Source organism: Crinia signifera, chromosome 9 (genome assembly GCF_055691185.1).
Source record: "Crinia signifera chromosome 9, ASM5569118v1, whole genome shotgun sequence".
In the NCBI taxonomy this organism is placed as follows: Eukaryota; Metazoa; Chordata; class Amphibia; order Anura; family Myobatrachidae; genus Crinia; species Crinia signifera.
This window is the reverse complement of record NC_139225.1, coordinates 127500828-127523070: the sequence shown is the minus strand read 5'-3', so window position 1 is coordinate 127523070 and position 22243 is coordinate 127500828. Positions and strand designations below refer to the sequence as shown.

Genomic DNA, 22243 nt, shown 5'->3' with positions numbered 1-22243 from the left:
TGGCCAGCGTCTCCCTGAAGCGGAGACGGGCAGGGAGACGCTGCCCAACTGCCCTGATACTGGGACGCGCATGCGCGTGAGACGCACGCGCGTCCCAGTCCCTATCGTCGGCGCACACCAGAGAGGAGTCTCTGGCGAGCGCCGGGCAAAGTTAAAGCTGGCTCCATCTGTATGTCATTATGGGGCTGATTCAGCTCTGCTCGCTAGGCTTTGTATATTCAGTGCCTAACGAGTGGGTTTAACACCCCCTGGCGAACGCATGCCACCCCTGCCGGATCCCCTTGCTACACTGCGAGCAGATGTGTATGCTAACACATCCGCTCGCAAGTGCCCGCACAGAGGAGGAATCATTCGATTATACTTACCATCAAATGACTTGTTGGATTCGGCACGAAAAGCCGGCGGTCGGGATCCCGGTGTTCAAAATCCCGACGCCGGAATCCCGAACGCCGAAATCTTGACAAGGGGGTGACGTGGATCGCCCCCCCCCCCTTGCGGGCTCGCTGTGCTCGCCACGCTAATTTATTCTCCCTCCGAGGGTGTCGTGGACACCCACGGGGGGAGAAAGTGTCGGGATTTCGGCGTTCGGGATTCCGGCGTCGGGATTCTGAACGCCGGGATCCCGACCGCCGGGATTTAAACTGCATCCCGACTTGTTTGCAGCATAATACTGTAGGTTTTCTGCGATTTATTCCATGTGAAAAATGGCACATCAAGTGCCAACTCGTTAGTGAGCTCACCGGGCAGCTGCTGGGGGAGGTCAGGGGAAATTAGGTCCCGAATTGTCCTTTGGACAAGTCGGCCTAATGAATGGGGGCCTTTAGATTATAATGCAAGGGGACACAATATTCTTATTTGGTGTCCATGTTGACCTATGTTGACATATGCACCCAAACACCGCGAAAAACGCTTATCGAACTAGTAACTGTCGATCTAACACTTGCGTCTAACTTTTGTTACTGTCGATCTAGTTAACTATATTTAGGCTTCTAACTAGAAGCGTTCAACCAAGAGTGGATCCCCTATACCGGAACCACTCCAGACATAGCCATACACTAGACCAGGCATGTCCAACCTGCGGCCCTCCAGCTGTTGTGAAACTACACATCCCAGCATGCCTTGCCATTGCTTTAGCATTCGCTATTAGCAATAGACATTAGACTGAAGGTTGCGCAACTCTCAATATGCAACTAAAAATGCATTTGCATCCACACAAGTGAGCAGATACATCTTAAACTGGAGCACACGGGGCATCTTTACAATCAGCTGTAACCTAAGCCCTACAGAACTCTCATTGTCATTCAGATTGCCAACATGTAATAGTGACTGTGAGAGGCATCTCTGTATGTGATGCTAGCACCTGATGAAGTGTGGTGACGATAACACTACCCGCACTGTACCTGTGCCTGTGGATGAGCGCACTGAATGCCAGCCCATCTCTCCAGCTGGTGGTAAAGTTCTGGATATTGACCTCTGGATAGCTGTAAACACACAGAATGTTATATTGATATTATATATATTTATTGATTCACTCCCCCATGTGATAAATGCCCACAACTCACCCTGCAGTCTTCATCTGGCACCACAGGAGGAGGGCATCCTTTGCCGACCTCGTCTCACGATTGTCCTCCGTTTCTATCTTTATTACTTGGATCTGTAAGGAAGTAAAGAGAACCATGTGCTAATGGAAGCGATCAGACAAACCCCATACACACATGTATTCCACAGGGCTGTAACCAGGGCTGTGCGGTGGCATTTGTTAATTATCTGTTTCAATTAATTTCACTTGTAGCTTCCCTCCTCTTTAAAGCCCGGCATGTTCTGACTTCTCTGAACTCCTCCCATCGCTAGTACCTACACAACATCTGTGAGTTGCGAGCTCTTTTTTTATTTGGTCGCACTATTACACTTCAAGATGCGAACACAACTTATTCCTATTCATGAAAAAATTATCAGCATTGCAGCTGAGAAGGTCTATGTAGTGTCTGGCTACCTGGGATTGGATGTGTGGCTGCACACTACATAGATCTGCTCAGTTGCAATGCTGATTATTCTTTCCAAAATAAAAGTAGCTTCTTATAGTTTTTATCATTAAAAAACGCGATGAGTAGGGTGTTTAACTGGAATGCAAGGGGTTATGGGTTTGAATCCTGGGTATATTGAAATGTGTTATTTAAAAACTGTAATGTGTAGGTGAGAGATAGAATTATTAAGCTCAGTGAAATTATAAAGTGTCTGGTTTTTATCACCGGCCAATCAGCTCCTACCTGTCATTTTTCAAACCAAGCCTGTAACTTCACAGTTAGGAGCTGATTGGCTGTTAATAAAAACCAGACACTTTACCGAGCTTAATGAATGTTCCCCTGAATAACAATGAGCTCTGAAGTGCAGCAAAGTCGGGATTTGTGTCCAAATCTATTCCTTAAAAATAATGTGGAAAGGGGCACCATAACATGGGCTCTCTTTGGGATAAGGTTTTTCCACATGACAGAATGGGCCTCATGTCCCTAGTGTAAAAATGGAGGGGGGGGGGCAAATTCTCTTTCCGCATGATCACATACTGAGTATATGCTCTGGTGAGGTCATCACCGCACCGTGCAATTTCGTCTTAAGCCAATCAATGACAAGAGAAGCAGAAGAGCGAGGACATTTCCTCTATCCACTGCTCATACATGAGCTAAGACTCAGCAGGGGGAGAGCGAATTACAGGTGTGTATGCCATTCATTATCCAGAGGGAAGAAAGCAATAACTTGGAGAATGCTGTGTTGAATATGATGACGTGGGGGTTAATGATAATGCTGATGGAGGTTAATGAGGATGGGGCATTAATCATTATTAGGTTGCAGGGGTTGGTTTTGTGGATACATGGTTATTATTGATATGGATGTGGGTAAATGATAATGATGGGGGTTAATCACTATAAGAATGCAAAGGTTGATTATGAGCCAGACTCATCACAACCATCAATTTTTCTCTTCGTCCTCCTCTTTGTCATAATGAATTCCTTAGGGATCCTGTCTGTTGGGCTGAGAGAGAATGTAGTGGTTGGATCAGTTGGATCTAATGTGCCGTCTCCAATTTTTATTCATGCAGGCGTGAGGTAGTCAACATGCGGGTCTTCAAATGTTGTGGAACTACACATCCCAGCATGCCCTGCCACAGTTTTGCTATTTGGGCAAGCTAAAATTGCAGCAGGGCATGCTGGTATGTACAGTTCCACAACAGCTGAAGGCAGCATGTTGAATATCCCTGCTATTGAGCTATGCGGTGTTATTCCAACCGTGTGCCGGCACACTGGCACTGATGTTATACTCCTGAGGAGACAGCCTGACTTATGTCACAGTAAGGGGCAGAGGTAGTATAACAAAGCAGTCATTTCAGGAGTATTATTTATATTAGTAAAGGCCATGTCTTAATATATATTAAATAGGTGATTCACACCGTCATAAGGAGCTCCGCCCCCTTAACCTGTGAACGCCTTTATTGTGTGACATATGGTTACTATTATATGGAGGATTCCCTGCTGTGGGTGTGGAAGCGGGGGTGGTGTGGTTGGGAGAGTGATGGGTGCGTGGTACTGAGGGTGAGGGATGGGCAGGTGCGGTGTTGCCGTGGCTGGGTGCAGGGGTACTGCAGGTTGAGGAGGTCCGGGTGTGGGGGTGCTGTGGGTGCATTAATACTACGGGTGGGGGAGTGGCAGATGCAGGGTTGCTGCAGGTTGGGGAGGGTGTCCGAAGGTGCCGTGGGTGTCCGAGGGTCAGGTGCTGGTGTGCTGCGGGTGGTGGAGTTGCAGGTGCAGGGGTGCCGCATGTGTGTGGTGTGGGTGGGGGAGGGGCGGTGAGGGGGTGCAGCAGTTGGGTGGGGGATTAGTGGCTGTGACTTGGGAGGGGAGCGATGGGCAGCAGGGGATCCGGACGCAGCTGTATTCTGTGTGAAGGGGGCAGAGGCCACAAGGGACCCATGGCTAAGTCCCTGCTGTGAGTGGGGGGGAGGGGCAGGCAGCAAGGGAGCCAGGCCCTCCCCTTTCCTCAGAGTGTCAGGGCCTGGTACAAGTGTCCCCATAACAATCCCCTAATGGTGGCCCTGGATAGGCTATTAGCCCCGATCTGTCACTCTATGGGGTCGATCCTATTATGTGCGGTTGATTTGCGAGTGCGAATCATCACGCCACTGGGTGCACTTTACGGCGGGCTGAATTCTCTTAAAAGTGCTTGCACCTCCATAGGGGTGAGAGCAATTTTAAGCGAATTCGGCCCTGCAAAGGGTGTGAGATAGGCTTAATGCGGGTAACTTTTTCAGCGTTTAAACGGCACCCGAACAGCCACTCGCACCCTTTGGGACAAATAGGATCGACCTCTATGACTCCTCCCAGCATTATACACACGGTCACAGAGTGACAGATCTGGGCTATATTACCTAGGAAATGTCCTGTAGCATCTTTATTTGTGTTATAAACACACATTCTACAAGTTTCTAATATATTATCTGTATTTCAATGTGATTTGGATTCTGTGGTGTAGAATACCTGGAAACGGAGGATAATGGTCCAGACAAGGCCCAGGGTCAGTCGGTGATTTCCATCTACTATATCATGTGAGCCCACGTTCTCCAGATGCACACGCTGCTCCTTGAGAAACTGGAGGGCCTTGTCCACGTTCTCCAAAGAGTGGATTCTCATCCGGCCTCTGGTGGGTTTAGGCTATTTACGGAAATAAATGACTCATTGTTAGTGCAGAAACCACACTCCGCTCATACCCCATTATGAAGGCAGGAAGGAGAAAGGAAATCACTATTACCACAGACACCGCAATCTGCTCCAGACAAGCCATGAAAAGTGATAAAATGGAGAGTGATAAACCACCAATCAATCAGCTCTATCTGTCATTTTTCAAACACAGCCTGTGACATGGCAGGTAGGAACTGATTGGCTTATTTTATAACTTTTCAAGCTTAGTACATCTGGCCTAATAGAACCCTCTACCTGTCCCAATATGGTCCAAAAAGGACTGCACTTCTCTTGGGAGATTCCATCATTAGAGGAGTAAATCTAGAACAGGGTTGCCGACCCTCCCGGAATTTCCGTAAGTCTCCCTAAAATCGGGTCCCCCTCCCGGCCCCCCGGAAGGGTGGGCAACCCTCCCGGATTCAGGGGGGGACCCCCACTGACCCCCGGATCGCGGCATTAAAATGCAGCAATCCTCGGGTCTCAGAGGAGGGGGCGGAGCTAAAACGACACAATCGCGTCATTTTAGCCCCGCCCCCTCCACGGAGATCCGTGAATTAGCTGCTTTAACAGCATGGGGGCAGGACTTAGTGATGTCACTCGCAAGCCCCGCCCCCTGAGTGGCTGCTGAATCTCTCCTCTCCCGGCTTCTCTCGGAGAGGAGAATCTTAAAGTCGGCAACCCTGATCTAGAAAATGCTTCTGAAGTAGAGAAACAAAAGTAAGGTGCTTACCTGGAGCCACAGCTCCAATAAATAAAGAACGCATGCTAAGAATTGTAAAGGCAGCAAGAAAAGATGGGGAGGTGGATGCCATCATCCACCTAGGCACAAATGACCTGGTTAACGCTGAAGTCATGGCTGTAAAAGATGAATTTAGGCAAATAGGAACCGCTCTAAAACAGAGGTACTTGTTTCCTAGCACGGAGCCCATCGCATACCATCGCATACCTTAATTATGCGATGGTATGCGATGGGACCTGATTTTCGGGTCCTAAGAACCGCACTGTACAATTTTAATATCGCATCGCATGCCATTACACTGGCATGCAATGCGATGCGATTTCTAATTGTACAGGCACCCTGATGGGTGATTACTATGTTAAATGCACCCCCACTATCAACGCCAACCCGAAGCGTAGCGAGCGCAGCATATACGCATGGGGCGGCTGTACGCATCCTCCGACCTCTTCATACCCCCACTATCCACGTCGGCATGGAGTTGATTTTATATAGTGTGGCGAGTGCAGGGAGCCACCGAGCCCAAAGCGTGGCGAGCGCAGCGAGCCCCGCGAGGGGACGCGTAATACTTGTGAAGTTATCCGCATCCCCTCACCACACTATATGAAATCAACTGAAATGTGGATAGTGGGGGTATGAAAAGTTCGGAGGACGCGTACCGCCGCCGCTCGCCACGCTTCGGGTTGGCGTTAATAGTGGCAGTGGCATTAACAATGGGGGTGCATATAACATACTAATCACCCATCAGGGTGCATGTACAATTAAATCATCGTTTGATCTGGTCGTATGCGATGCTATGCGATCGATGCGATCAAAACTATGTAATAAGTTTAAAATCATGGGCGCCGTGCTAGGAAACAAGTACCAAAACAGGTGGCAACCACTGTAACTTTTTCAGAAGTATTGCCAGTAAACCGAGGGGCAATGTTTGGCTAAGAAATTGGTGCAATGAGGCTAATTTGGATATTTAGGTCATAGTCAAGCTACCTGGCAAGACAGAGCCTTATATAAAAGTGATGGCCTGCACCCATCTTCAAGGGGAACGAGAATACTATGGGCCAGATTCTCTAAGCTTCAAAAGTGATAAAATGGAGAGTGATAAACAGCCAGCCAATCAACTCCAACTTGCCATGTCACAGACTGTGTTTGAAAAATGTGAGGTTGGAGCTGATTGGTTGGTTGGTTATCCCTCTCCATTGTATCACTTTTGAAGCTTAGAAAATCTGTCCCTAAGTGAGAAGTTGGAAGCTTTATCAGCAACTATTTAAACTAGCAGAGGGGGGCAGTGAACCAAATAAGAATGAAGAAATATGCTCCCCCAATCTAGAGGTATTGTCTCTGCAGGCAAATGGAACAGGAAGCCTATCCACTGCAACAGAAGATAATGCCGATAAAAACCGAATAGATATAGGCAGAAAGATGAACATAGTTAGCACCAGGAGAAGCACAAACAAAACTTTAAGAGCTATGTGTGCAAATGCTAGGAGCTTAGGAAATAAAATCCCAGAACTAATTGCAATAATGACAAGGGATGAACTTTAGAATGTGAGCTCTCACGAGCAGGGACCTCTTACCTCATGTGCTTATCCTTTCTTACTTCAGTAGTCTTCGACTGCACCAAAGCAAACTGTTTGCTGCTACCTTGATACTTATGTTGCAGCAATTGGCTAATGTTCCTATAATCATTTACCCTGTATTTGTCCTGTATTGTCTTCAACTGTAAGTTACTGTTTTCCAGTTTGATTATGTGTACTCTGTAACTGGGCACTGCAGAATCCTTATGGTGCCATATAAATAAAGGATACTACTAATAATAATAATAATAAGAAGAAAATAACTGGATATTGTGGCTATTACAGAGTCATGGTGCAATGAAAATCATGACTGGGACATAGCTATGTCAGGATATACTTTATTTAGCAAGGACAGAATGGGAAGAATCGGAGGAGGGGTTGCAATATATATGAAAAAAAGCATAAAGACTACCTTAATACAAAGTATTGAAGAAAAAAATGAGGCCCTTTGGGTGACCATAGAAACAGGGGAGAAGGCGATTCTTCGTATAGGGGTGATCTAGAGACCACCAGATCAGGAAGAGGAACTGGACAAGAGCCTATTGCAGGACATCAATAAAATGGCATTAAAAGGAGAGGTGATAATCATGGGAGACTTTAATCTACCTGATGTAAACTGGGAGCTGCCTGTTGCAAGTTCCACCAGAAGTAGGGACATTCTGAATTCCTTGCAAGGAGCATCCCTCCAGCAATTGGTGAGGGAGCCCACTCGTAAGGACGCAATATTAGACTTAATACTTACAAATGGTGACAGAATATCTGATGTAAATGTGGGTGAAAACCTGGGATCCAGTGACCATCAAGCAGTATGGTTCAAAATAAAGACAGAGACCGACTCATCGCACACAAAGACAAAGGTGATAGATTTTAGGAAGGCTGATTTTGTAGAGATGGGAAACTCCCTAAGGGATTCTTTGGCAGAGTGGAGGAACTTGGAAGGAGTGAAGGATAAGTGGGAAAAATTAAAAAGTGCAATACTAAAAAGCAACAGAACTTTGTGTCAAAAGAATTAGGAAAAACACAAGGATACGGAAGCCAGTGTGGTTTGCGAAAGAAGTAGCAAGTATTGTGAAAGCAAAAAAGTTGACCTTTAAGAAATTTAAGCAGACGCAGAAGAATGAGGACAAAGTGGTGTATCTTGTTAGACAGAAGGAGGCTAAGAAGGTAATCAGATGTGCAAAAGCACAGGCTGAGGAGAAAATGGCCCAGTCAGTTGGTAAACTTCTTTTAGGTGTATACAGTAGGTGAAAGGAGAAAAACAAAAAGTTGAGTAATAAGACTAAAGACAGAGGCCCTTATTGTAGTTGGATGCGTATTTTTGGACGGCCACCGAGTGTTCTTAGCCCCGCCTACCGTACGGATCGCTCACACCGTCCGAATGCGGTAAGACGCCGAGCAAGCGAATGTTTCATGCGAACACCTCCCCTATCTGTGGAAACCTCCCCCATCCTCCGATGGTCGCCGACCATCGAATGATGGACCGAGTGGTCAGGCAGCACCGAGTGCTCCAGACCACACGGACATTTTTCCAAATGAAAGCTGGGATATGGGCGGGCAGCTGACATCCGGCTTTGTCAGTTGTCCGCCCCCACACGTGCATCACGGCCGCATTACCATACATACGCCCAGCGTTTTCATGGTAACGCCCATGAAACGCAGGGCGTACGCATACGGTAATGAGCCTAAACAGCCCTTCACGCCCCTCTCCACCCCCTGATCGGATAATTCTGTATGATCATTTTCTTTACGGAACTCACACCGTGTTCGTACGTGTGAATCGTTCGCACATGTGCAGATATGCCTCCACACATGCGCAAACACCAACCATCGGCCATCCGTCCACATTAGGAGCCATCCGACTCAACCAGAATAAGGCACAGAGAGTGGAAGTCTTCTTGAGGGGGACAATGTAATAGCAGATCATATTAATAATTATTTCTATTCAGCATTCACTGCTGAAAGAGAGGGGAAGAGGCCACAGTTAAGTTGCAAGTATAGTCAGAAAACTGAGGGAGAAACAAGTACATTTACAGAGGAGAAAGTGCTCACAGAACTCTCAAAACTGAAAGGGGATAAATCAATGGGGCCAGATGGGATACATCCAAGGATACTAAAAGAGCTTAAAGGGGAGCTGGTATAACCATTAACAGAATTATTCAACCAGTCACTAGCTACTGGAGTAATCCCAGAGGACTGGAAAAAAGCAAATGTAGTCCCACTGCACAAAAGTGTAAGCAAGGAAGAGGTAAGCAACTATTGACCAGTGAGCCTTGCATCAGTAGTAGGGAAATTGATGGAAACACTCTTAAAACAAAGAGTTGTAGAATATCTCAAAACCAGCAATTTACAGGATCCGAAACAGCATGGGTTTACTGGGGGAAGATCATGTCAAACAAATCTTATTGACTTTTTTGACTTGGTGACTAAAGTAGTAGATCAAGGTGGGGCTGTAGATGTAGCTTATCTAGACTTTAGTAAGGCTTTTGACACTGTCCCACATCGCAGACTGTTAAATAAACTTGACCGTTTGGGATTGGATTCTAAGATAGTTGAATAGATAAGATCTTGGTTGTAGGACAGAAAACAGAGAGTTGTAGTAAATGGAGTACAGTCAAAGGAAGGAAAGGTTACAAGTGGAGTACCCCAGGGATCTGTACTTGGACCACTGCTTTTTAATATCTTTATTGGTGATATTGCAAATGGAATTGAGGCTAAAATATGCCCTTTTGCAGATGACACAAAGGTATGCAACAGGGTAGACACACCAGGAGGGGTAAAATAAATGATTGATGATCTAGGTAGATTAGAGGAATGGCCAAGAGCATGGCAACTACAGTTTAATGCCAAACAAATGCAAAATCATATAGTATAAATGGCACTATAATGGAAACTACTGAGGAAGAGAGGGATCTAGGGGTCACTATTTCAGGGTACTTAAAGGCAAGTAGGCTATGTAACAAAGCAATGAAGAAGGCAAGTCAGATGCTTGGTTGCATAGGGAGAGGTATCAGCAGTAGAAAGAAAGAAGTAATATTGCCACTGTATAGGTCATTGGTACGACCTCATCTAGAGTATTGTGTTCAGTTCTGGAGGCCATATCTCCAGAAGGATATAAATACGTTAGAGACTGTACAAAGAAGGGCAACTAAAATGGTGCATTGTCTACATCACAAAATGTACCAGGAAAGACTAAAAGATCTTAATATGTATACTTTAGAGCAGAGAAGGGAAAGGGGGACATGATAGAAACTTTCAACTATATCAAGGGTTTTAACAAGGTACAGGGGAGAAACATTCTTCACAGGAAGAGGAGCAACAGAACACGAGTACATGCACTGAAACTAGAGGGAGGAAGTTTCCGGGGAAATTTGAGGAAGAATTTCTTCACAGAAAGAGGTGGTAGAGGCAAATACAGTAGAACAATTTAAACATGCTTGGGATAGGCATATTGATATCCTTACAAAAAAATATGGATCAAATATGGTTTGAGGTAACATGTTTGAAAAAGGGGCAGACTAGATGGGCCAAGTGGTTCTTATCTGCCGTCAAATTCTATGTTTCTATGCGACAGGAAATTACTATTACCATAGAAACCCTCAGCTACAGACCTCAGAACCTACAAATTTTCTTGATATCAATTTATAAACCAGATGCAGCTCCGATCCGTGGAAGCTATTAGCCCCCCTCCCCTCTCTTCGACCCACCAAGAGTGTATGGTAGTTAATGTTGCTGCTCTTTAAAATCTCAGGGCCAGAACCGTTGATGAGTGCTTGGTAAAAATACCACAAACTCTTTCCTAGCTAGAAGTAAAGGAGGAACGCTCTCTCACTGACACACAAGATCCATCACGCTAAGAGAAGTGCATGCAATGAGATTATGTTCGAGTGCTATAAGGGAGGCACAACAATTTCCTGGCAGTGATAAACCCCCCTCACCCACCTTAGTGCCCAACCCATAAGTCATCCTAGCTCCTCCACTGAGTCCACACAAATCTAAGTATAAGCACGTCAGTTACTTCTTGTACATCATCAGATCTTTGCAATGATCTAATTGTGCATAGCACTTTACCTGTTCTATGAGTGGCTAAATAGCCTCCAGCTCCTGACACTATACACACACAGAGTTACATAGAAACATAGAATTTGACGGCAGATAAGAACAACTTGGCCCATCTAATCTACCTCTTTTTCAAACACGTTGCCTCAAGCCATATTTGATTCTTATTTCTTTGTAAGGATATCAATATGCCTATCCCAAGCATGTTTAAATTGTACTACTGTATTTGCCTCTACCACCTATGATGGGAGGCTATTCCACTTATCTACTACTCTTTCTGCGAAGTAATTCTTCCTCAGATTTCCCCGGAATCTTCCTCACTCTGGTGTCAGTGCATGTCCTCATGTTCTGCTGCTCCTCTTCCTGTGAAGAATGTCTCCCACCTGTACCTTGTTAAAACCCTTGGTATATATGACAGTTTCTATAAAGTATACATATTTAGATATTTTAGGGCCAGATGCACTAAGCTTCAAAAGTGATAAAATGGAGAGTGATAAACAGTCAGCCAATCAGCTGCTACCTGCCATGTCACAGACTGTGTTTGAAAATTGTCAGACAGGAGCTGATTGGTTGGTTGTTTGTCACTCTCCATTTTATCACTTTTGAAGCTTAGTGCATTTGGCCCTTAGTCTTTCCTGGTACGTTTTGTGATGTAGGCCATGCACCATTGTAGTTGCCCTTCTTTGTACAGTCTCTAATGTTTTTATGTCCTTCTGGAGATATGGCCTCCAGAACTGAACACAGTAGAGATGTGCAGGTTCTGATTTACTCTGATTTCAAAGCAGGATCTTATTGGCTATCAACTGTCAACAATTGTCATGTGATTTGGGATAGCCAATAAGATCCTGCTTTGAAATCAGAGAAAATCAGAGTAAATCAGAGCCTGCACATCTCTAGAACACAGTACTCTAGATGAGGATGTACCAATGACCTATACAGTGGCAATATTACTTCTTTCTTCCTACTGCAGATACCTCTCCCTATGCAACCAAGCATCTGACTTGCCTTCTTCATTGCTTTGTTACATTGCCTACTTGCCTTTAAGTCCCCTGAAATAGTGACACCTAGATCCCTCTCTTCCTCAGTAGTTTCCATTATAGTGCCATTTATACTATATTGAGTCTTTGGATTTCTGAGACCCAAGTGCATGATTTTGCATTTTTTGGCATTAAACTGTAGTTGCCATGCACTTGACCATTCCTCTAATCTACCTAGATCATCAGTCATTTGTTTTACCCCTCCTGGTGTGTCTACCCTGTTGCATACCTTTGTGCCATCTGCAAAAAAGGCACATTTTACCCTCAATTCCATTTGCAATATCACCAATAAAGATATAAAAAAGCACTGGTCCAAGTACAGATCCCTGGGGTACCCCACTTGTAACCTTTCCCTCCTTTGACTGTACTCCGTTTACCACAACTCTCTGTTTTCTGTCCTGCAACCAAAATCGTATCCGTTCAACCATCTTAGAATCCGATCCCAAGGTTTGAAGTTTATTTAGCAGCCTGCGATGTGGGACAGTGTCAAAAGCCTTACTAAAGTCTAGATAAGCTACAGCTACAGCCCCACAGTTGCACTGCGCACATGCAGCATTTCATTAGCAAGACCGGAAATGCTGAGAATTTACTCTCAAAGAGACAAGCGTATGGAGGAGTAACAGGGAGGGGAGCATTCCCTATCCAACAGCTGGAGAGGCCCTGGCATCTTAGGAGAGCCATTTTGTCTGAGACAGCATAAGGTTGCTCAGAATTTTGATGGTGCAACCGATGTTCACACATGTACATGAGTGGCAGATGAAGGTGGTGGGCATCTTTGTACATAAGGGGGCAGCTGAGAATACCCTTCAAGCAGCATTGTAGCAGTGCGTGGAACTGCATGCTCCTCTGAATCAGACCCTGAGTACCAGAGCTTCTGACCTTACAACCTGACTTCCAAACCCATCAACATGGAGACAGATCCTGCATGCCATTACCCAGCATGCACAGCGTATCACATGAAGGTAGCAATCACACTGACAATATTTTCTAGCTGACATGCGTACCAGCTGCTCTCCGGATAGCACCTCCAGCAGTTTGGTAATGATGTAGCCATCACGCAGGTCGCTGTACAGGTCATTTACGCGGCACGGCACTTTGGAGAGGTGAGAGTTCATCCACTTGGTGAAGGTCTTCTTCTGGACAGCATCGCGTTCATCTTTGGAATAAAATTAGGGGAGATTCTGTGTCACTCAACCTCTTTCTTTGACAAAAGCTCTCTGACTGAATGATCTAAATAGATTCTGTAACAGGGTAACTAAAGGTTTCAGGGCGTGAATGCTGGGAGAGGAAGATTTGTGAAATGGGTTTCACTGTGCCAAACATAGTGATGGAGTCAGCCACTACATAGCACGGAGGACGCTGGAAGTGCGCAAATTCAAAACAATACAGGTACCGGTATATTGCCCATAAGGAAACCAAGGCTCCAACCTCCGCAACAGTAAGCACCGAAGAGCCCGGAGGAGGCTGAAGAAGAACTCAGTCACAATGTCAATAGTCATAGGAGAAGGAGGTTAGGGTTAGGCTGTAGTGTGGGGGAGGTTAGAGTTAGGTCGTAGTGAGGGGGGGTTAGGCTGTAGTGTGAGGAAAGTTAGGGTTAGACTGTAGTGTAGAGGAGGTTAGGGTTAGGCTGTAATGTGGGGGAGGTTAGGGTTAGGCTGTAGTGTGGGGAAGGTTAGGGTTAAGTCATAGTGAGGGGGGGTTAGGGTTAGGCTCTAGAGTGGGGAAGGTTAGGGTTAAGTCGTAGTGAGGGGGGTTAAGGTTAGGCTGTAGTGTGGAGGAGGTTAGGGTTAGGTTGTAATGTGAGGGAAGTTAGGGTTAGGCTGTAGGGGGGGTTAGGGGTAGACTGTAATATGGGTGGGAGATTAGGGTTATGCTGTAGTGTGGAGGAGGTTAGGGTTATGCTGTAGTGTGGAGAATGCTCGGGTTAGGTTGTAATGTGAGGGAAGTTAGGGTTAGGCTGTAGAGGGGGGGAGTTAGGGTTAGACTGTAGTGTGGAGGAGGTTAGGGTTAGGCTGTAGTGTGGGGGAGGTTAGGGTTATGCTGTAGTGTGGGGAAGGTTAGGGTTAGGTCGTAGTGTGGGAGAAGTTAGGGTTAGACTGTATTGTGGAGGAGGTTAGGGTTAGGCTGTAGTGTGGGGGAGGTTAGGGTTATGCCGTAGTGTAGAAGAAGTTAGGGTTAGACTGTAGTGTGGAGGAGGTTAGGGTTAGGCTGTAGTGTGGGAGAAGTTAGGGTTAGTCTGTAGTGTGGAGGAGGTTAGGGTTAGGCTGTAGTGTGGAGGAGGTTAGGGTTAGGTTGTAGTGAGGGGGAGGTTAGGGTTAGGCTGCAGTGTGGAGGAGGTTAGGGTTAGGCTGTAGTGTGGAGGAGGTTAGGGTTAGGTTGTAGTGAGGGGGAGGTTAGGGTTAGGCTGTAGTGTGGAGGAGGTTAGGGTTAGGCTGTAGTGTGGAGGAGGTTAGGGTTAGGTTGTAGTGAGGGGGAGGTTAGGGTTAGGTTGTAGTGTGGGAGAAGTTAGGGTTAGACTGTAGTGTGGAGGAGGTTAGGGTTAGGTCGTAGTGTGGGAGAAGTTAGGGTTAGACTGTAGTGTGGAGGAGGTTAGGGTTAGGTTGTAATGTGAGTGAAGTTAGGGTTAGGCTGTAGAGGGGGGTGGTTAGGGTAATGCTGTGGGAGGGGATAGTTAGGGTTTAGCTGTTGGGAGGAAAGGGCTAGGGTTAGCATGCTTATTGAGATGTGTCAGGCTGTCTGTACTTTTTACCCAACCACAGGACATACAGCGTAATTGGAGCTTCCAGGTTTAATTCCCAGAGCTAATCAATTCTTTGGCACATACAGTAACATTAACTCATAGCTATAGCTATAGTTAATTCCCCAGAGCTTTGAAATCACCCTGCAAGGTCAGCCCCAGAGGGTGCATTTAATGCAGATTCTTACTTGCTGGTCCAGAGACTGTGATGTTAGGAGGAGGGATAGGCTGCAGGAGGGGAGGGTTAGGGGGAGGGCTAGGCAACAAGTAAGACCCCCCCCCCCCCCATATCCTAGCCCTAACCCTCCTCCGTTTGGGCTAGTATTATGGTTAGGGGCATTAATCATTGCTGAATGCCAGAAAGCCTTCATCACATCACCGTCAGACCCGGAAGACACTGTTGCAGCCGCCGGACAAGGATAGCTACCACTGAACTGTTTTGGCTACATTCTAATCATGTCAGCATGTCATCAGTGTCGACCTAGAAAAACTACCTGATTTATGTTGGGCTGGGTGGGGTCAATTAAGTCCTATCAGTGACCTTTCTCTTTGCTATGTTACATCTTATGCCATCTACCTCATCTACAACCTCTCTGGAATCACGGCGAGGAGGGAGAACCCCTGGGGTGGCTTTGTGAGATGACCCATAAACCTACCAGCCAGAGCTTTGATACGGGAACACTCAAAAAATTTGCCCGAGGCTGCGGGCTCATCCCACGCATGGTCAGGCTGATCCCAGCGATTGTTGTTGTTTGGGGGGGTCTGCGCCTCCATGTTGTCCAGCTCTGGGCTCACATTTGCCATCACCGCTATTGGGAAAGAAAAAAATGTGGGTAAATACCTTTCCATATAGTACATAGACTGTAACGGGGCCGTATATCCTGACTGTTACATAATATCACTGACATCACACATCAATTAATTAATTCAAAGATGTACAAATAGCTGACACCAACTCTGCCACCCTATAACAATCTCCTCACCTCTCTTCAGCTTAGACGGTATAATTGCGCCATACGATCATTCCCATTCCTCTCGCACACACTGAGAACAGAGAGAGAGATGTATTAGGAGAAGCAGATTATCCCATTGCCAGCGGCAACAACTGAGGAACAGAAGACATTATTGGGGGGGGATAATACTGTGAGCTAGAGGGGACAAGAACAGAGTCTGGCTTCCAGACAAGTTCTGTGATTGTAAGAAGTGTATCAAAAAGAAAATGTTTTTTTTTTTAAATATTTTTAAAATGGTAGATAGAACCTATAAAATGTACTGTGTACTAAACATGGCTATTGAGTCAGATATTGGGCATCGCTAGAGTAAGATTTATGTCCTGCGACCAGCGATCACTACGGGGGGAGAAAACGGGATCGCGCACCAGGCGATATATCGCCGGTGCACACTCTCATCGCGGCACGGGCAATATGGTCGCTCAGCGACCATATTGCCCACGATATTAGACAAAATCGCCCCCATGTGTACACAGTCAAAGGAACATTCAATAGTTTCCGACCATCGAATGATTTTTAGACGTTCGCATATAAATGTTAGTCCAGACTGTTTTTTATTTTGCTCGTAAATGGGCGAGACATTTTTGTGTGAACGACTCAGTGACTGTGATATTTGCGGAAGGCATTCGCACATCGGGCCTGCACATGTGTATATTCGCCGATACGCAAATTCGCTGAGGGCCGATGAAAACGTGAGTTTGAGCAAAAAGGTGCTATAGTGTATGGGACCGATGGTATCAGAAATGGAGAGGGAAAGTGGGCAGAAGTGAATGTAAAAAATATCCATCTTGTGTTTTGTTTTTTCTTTGAAGGCCAAGGTGCATGGCTTACATAGTTACATAGTAGGTGAGGCTGATTAAAGACTTGCGTCCATCTAGTTCAACCTATGTGCTGTAGGTGTAGGTACTAATGTACTCTCTCTAAAAGGATAAGGGCCCCGTTACTCCCCTAACCTCTTACAACCAAAAGGCCTAGAGGAAAAAAGATCGGTTGGGTTCACCTCCCCCGAAGCTGCGAGTGACCCTCTGCCCTCAACCCCCCAAAAGGGTTAGGGGCGAATGGGTACTTCTGTCAAATGTTCGGAAGCATACTTGCCTCCCTGTAGGAGAGGGTCAGGCAGGCAAGTGTTGTGTACCCCTATAGCAGTGGTCAGGGAACTCGGTCCTCATTACCCCACACAGTGCATGTTTTGCAGGTCTCCTCACAGAATCACAAGTGAAATAATTGACTCCACCTGCGGACCTTATAATATGTGTCTGAGTAATTAGTACACCTGTGCACCTGCTGGGTTACACTGTGTGGGGTAATGAGGACCGAGTTCCCTGACCACTGCCATATAGCATACCTCCCAACATGACCCATTTCAGGAGGGACACAATGCTCTGTTTCGGGACTTCCCTCCTAATTAATGATTTCCATCATGGGATAAGAAATTTGTTCCACCACAGATGATGGCAATCATTAATTAAGAGGGAAGTCCAGAGCATTATGTCCCTCCTGGTCATGTTGGGAGGTATGATATTATGGGTGAAATTTTATAGGATGAGAGATTCAGAAAGTGAGGGATTTGGTAAGGAATCTCCAGTTTTTCTAAATCGGCAATCATTTACACTTCAAAATCAAACTGTTTTATTTTCAGTGTAAATGATTGCCGCTTTAAAAAAACTGGAGATTTCTTACCAAAGCCATGTACACACGGCAGCGATGTTTGCTAATATCGTGGGCAAATGGCAATATGGTCGCTGGTGACCATATTGCCAGTGATGGGAGTGTGCCCCGGCGATAAATCGCCGGGTGCGTGCTCCCGTTTTCTGCCCCGCTTATTATCTCTGCGGCACCGACGGCAGAGGTTTCTTTTCATCAGCGACCATCTCTGGTCGCCGATGAAAGGGGGGCATTGAGCGATATATCGCTCGCTGATATATCGCCCTGCAATATATCGCCCCGTGTGTACGCACCCCAAATCTCTCACTTTCTGACTCTCTCATCCTATTAAATTTCACCCATAGTGTGCCTGTGTAATTCATGAGTGTCCCGGTTTAAAGGGATAGTGTGTACCTATATTATATGCCTTTGTGTACACAGTATAATAATGTATCAGTGTAATGTGCTGAAGAGAGGAGACAGTAACTATAGGTTCTCACAAGTATCCTGCCAGTACTGCAGACAGAGTTCCGGGTAGTAAAACAGTCAAGTAGACTGTAATTCCCACAATATCCCATTCATTCCGTACGCCTATGATTTAACCATTTAGATCTGTGGTTAATTAAAGCCAGGTTATATCAGGGTTGCCTACCTGACCATCTCCTTCAGGCAGAAAATGCTCTGTTCCTGGATTTCCCTGGTAATGTGTGATTACCATCACCTGTGGTGACACCTTTCTTATCAATTACCTAGCTCCCCACAGGTGATGGCAATCATACATTACCAGGGAAGTCCAGGACCAGAGCATTTTCTCCCTCATGGAAAGGGTCAGGTAGGCAGCCCTGCAATAACTACCTCCCTGGGACCATCCACATACAGTATGTACACAAGCATAACTCCCAGCATGACCCTCTCCAGGATGGACAGAACGCTGGACTCCCCTCTTCATTTTGTATTGCAATCCCCTGTTTTGAAAAGGTTAAATGATAAGAAAGGTATTCAACATGGTATACAATCATAGGTCAACATAGGAAAGGTCAGCCACTGAAGGTCGGCACCTTCAAAAGGTCAACGTGGCTTTAGGTCGACAGAGCCATAAGGCCAAGAGACGGAATTCCATGCCCTACCATCATAATGAACTTTGCTGGGTCGATCCAATGACCCGTACCATTCCACACAGGTTCTGGTGATCATAAATGAAAGAAGGAAGGACACTGTATGCGACCCCCAGCATGTGCTGCAGATCCTGCCGTGCGATTGCCGGATCCGATCTGATGTGCCCGGGACCACGCATCGGAACGGAATCAGAGGTTAGGCACATACAATGTGGGCACTTTTCACCCAATTTATCTGCCCAATCCGTCGGAATCAGGTGAAAAGGGCCCAAATGGTATAAGTCTATGGCCAGCTTAATGCCCCAGGGAATCTGGAGAGGGATACTCAGTGCCAAGGGGCATGTCTAGCACCATCTAAGGGGCTGCCTTCCGCTATGTTCAGGTCCTCAATCCCCCCTGTCACCATCATGTCCCTTCAGTCTCCTCCCATGTCATGTGTCACACAATCTCCCCAAATGCCATCGTATCCAAGAGGTCGACATGCTTCGGGTCGACCACTGAAAGTTAACATGGCTAAGGTGGACAGGGTTGGAAGGTCGACACAAGCATTAGGTCGACAGTCCCAAGCATTAGATCAAAGGTCGACAGTCAAACTGTTGACATGAGATTTTCACTTTTTTTGTCCCCATGTTGACATAGTCGACATGGACACATCAAAGTGTACCGTGTCCCCTCGCATGGCATCGGGCAAGGTGCCTTGCTGCGTTCGGCACACTATTTTGTTCTCCCATCATGCAATAGTAGATGGTAGGGTATGAAATACCGCCTGTCGGCTCAAAATAAAAAACGTATTCAACCTTTTGACTGTCGCCCTTCCCATTGTCAATCTAATTCTTGTGTCGACCTTATGACCATGTCGACCGTAGTTACTCCAAATCATATTATGCCAAACACCACTGCCTTCAATCCATATTATGGTAAGCAGCAGTGCCCCAAGCATTGTGTAATATACAGTACATGTAGTGTACAGGTCACTGCACTGCTGGGCCCGCGCCCTTCCAGGGGTGGTGATAGTTAGAGTGCGGCTCACCACAGCTGTCATCCGTCAGAATACCAGTGGCGCCAATCATTGTGCTGACAAGCACAGACACAGTGCCCAGCATATAGAGTGCACCATGCAGGCAAGTCTATGCCCCAACCACTGGGGTTTACAAGCTGGCACGAGCTTTCCCTGGGCACAAATAAAGGGAACTGTAATAACATTGTGCTAAATATAATAAAATTAATTATTTCAGTGAAACACTAATGAAAAAAAAAACATCAATTTATATTATGTATAAATACCAGGATGGGGCCCTGTTTATGTATGGGAATGTGTATGTACAGTAACACTTCCTTTATTATGTATGCTGGTTATACAAAAATAACTGTGATTATTTTACAGCTCCTGACACCTGCAAATGCCAACCACAGTGATTCCCTACACCTGCCCCCTCCCTGCTACATCTAGCCAACATCATCAGCTGTACAATCCCATGATTTAGCTGGAGCCCTGTAGTGCTAGATAGTGCCCTGGTGACGGCAGAGGCTGCGTCTACTATCTACTAGTGAGGGCATGTACAAAGTGTTTGCCCATAGGATTGTGCACATTATCCCTCCGAGAGGCTGAGAATAATGTGCGTGACACTACTGCTCCTCAGTATCCTCCTCTGCAGGACACTACTGCTTCTCAGTATCCATATCTGCGGGACACTACTGCTTCTCAGTATCCATCTATGTGGGACACTAATGCTTCTCAGTATCCATCTCTGCGTGACACTATTCCTTCTCAGTACTCATCTCTGTGGGACACTACTGCTTCTCAGTATCCATCTCTGCAGGACACTACTGCTTCTCAGTATCCATCTCTGCAGGACACTACGGCTTCTCAGTATCCATCTCTGCGGGACACTAATGCTTCTCAGTATCCATCTCTGCGGGACACTACTGCTTCTCAGTATCCATTCCTGTGGAACACTACTGCTTCTCAGTATCCATCTCTGTGGGACACTACTGCTTCTCAGTATCCATCTCCGTGGGACACTAATGCCTCTCAGTATCCATCTCTGCATGACACTATTCCTTCTCAGTATTCATCTCTGTGGGACACTACTGCTTCTCAGTATCCATCTCTGCGGGACACTTCTGCTTCTCAGTATGCATCTCTGCGGGACACTACTGCTTTTCAGTATCCATCTCTGTGGGACACTAATGCTTCTCAGTATCCATCTCTGCATGACACTATTCTTTCTCATTATTCATCTCTGTAGGACACTACTGCTTCTCAGTGTCCATCTCTGCGGGACACTACTGCTTCTCAGTATCCATCTCTGCGGGACACTACTGCTTCTCAGTATGCCTCTCTGCGGGACACTAATGCTTCTCAGTATCCATCTCTGTGGGACACTACTTTTTCTCAGTATCCATCTCTGTGGGACACTACTGCTTCTCAGTATCCATCTCTGTGGGACAATACCATATCTCCCAACATGACCCTCTCCAGGAGGGACACAATGCTCTGTTCCTGGACTTCCCCTCCTATTTATGATTGCCATAACCTGTGTTGAAGCAACTTTCTTATCAATTAACCTGTTCAACACAGTTGATGGTGATCATACATTAAAAGTGGAGTCCAGGAGCAGAGCAATGTGTCCCTCCTGGAGAGGGTCATGTTGGGAGGTATGCAATACTGCTTCTCAGTATCCATCTCTGTGAAACACTACTGCTTTTGGTATGCATCTGTCTGGCAGCACAGTGCCTCATCTCTAGCTGTGTGTGCTGGTGGTATGTCTCAGTATATATATATCTGGCAGCACAGTGCCTCTTTCCTAGCTGTGTATGCTGGTGGTAAGTCTCAGTACCCATATATGCGGTAGCACAGTGACACTTCTCTAGCTGTGTGTGCTGGTGGTAAGTCTCAGTATCTTTTCTGTAGATTACACACATGCCACTGACCTGTACATCTGCTCCTGATCTGTATGCAGTTCCCAGTAACTGTCCCTAAAATAGCAGTGTTGGGAACAGCACTGTGCTGCTGTATTACTGGGGTGTGCCCTATAATAGATCTGTATTGTGTGCAGTATCAGATGTAATAGGGTCTGGTCATGTTGGTATATGCCCCATATAGACAATGGCTGGTGGGTGTCATTGCAATTGTGTGTGTGTGTGTGTGTGGACATACTGGAATTATATATATATATATATATATATATATATATATATGCCTCCATGTACAGCTATAGAACATGTATGCACCCACAACCTATAGCATACTTGTACAGTATATCTCCCTATTGACCCATATAAAGGTCTATAATCTCTGCCCAGTGTAACCAGGAATAACAGCTGATATAACAGATGCACAGGACAAGCAGGACAGGGTCCTACCTTCAGGGTGGGAAGGCCATGCAATGTCACATAATCTCCTTTGCAGGACAGTGCTGCAATGCTGTATACATTGGCCCCTCCGGAGCCTCTCGTCAGGCCGCAGCCGGTGCAGATGCCGATGACAGACTCACCACAGCCGGGTGAAGGGGATGAATGGTGCAGGATCCCTTTCAGAGCATCTCATGGACCAGTCTGCCGCGCATGCGCCCTGGACGCCTCCAAGTTCCAACAGAGGGCGCTT

The 22243-nt window shown here is 46.2% G+C and overlaps 1 protein-coding gene across 2 annotated transcripts in view; it reads right to left on the bottom strand.

Annotated features, from left to right (window-relative positions):
- The window catches only part of SPTBN4 (spectrin beta, non-erythrocytic 4), a 135181-nt gene extending 112971 nt beyond the window's left edge, over window positions 1–22210 (bottom strand). The window contains exons 1-7 of one of the 2 annotated variants that reach the window (XM_083159722.1): window positions 22003–22210; window positions 15851–15911; window positions 15524–15676; window positions 13135–13286; window positions 4527–4700; window positions 1563–1654; window positions 1401–1481 (exon numbers count right to left, since the gene is read on the bottom strand). In XM_083159722.1, the coding sequence (XP_083015848.1) occupies window positions 1401–1481; window positions 1563–1654; window positions 4527–4700; window positions 13135–13286; window positions 15524–15671 (647 nt within the window). In that variant the 5' untranslated portion in view covers window positions 15672–15676; window positions 15851–15911; window positions 22003–22210. The remainder of the gene's footprint in view (window positions 1–1400; window positions 1482–1562; window positions 1655–4526; window positions 4701–13134; window positions 13287–15523; window positions 15677–15850; window positions 15912–22002) is intronic. The other variant, XM_083159723.1, reaches the window with a different exon arrangement.
- Window positions 22211–22243: the final 33 nt, after the last annotated feature.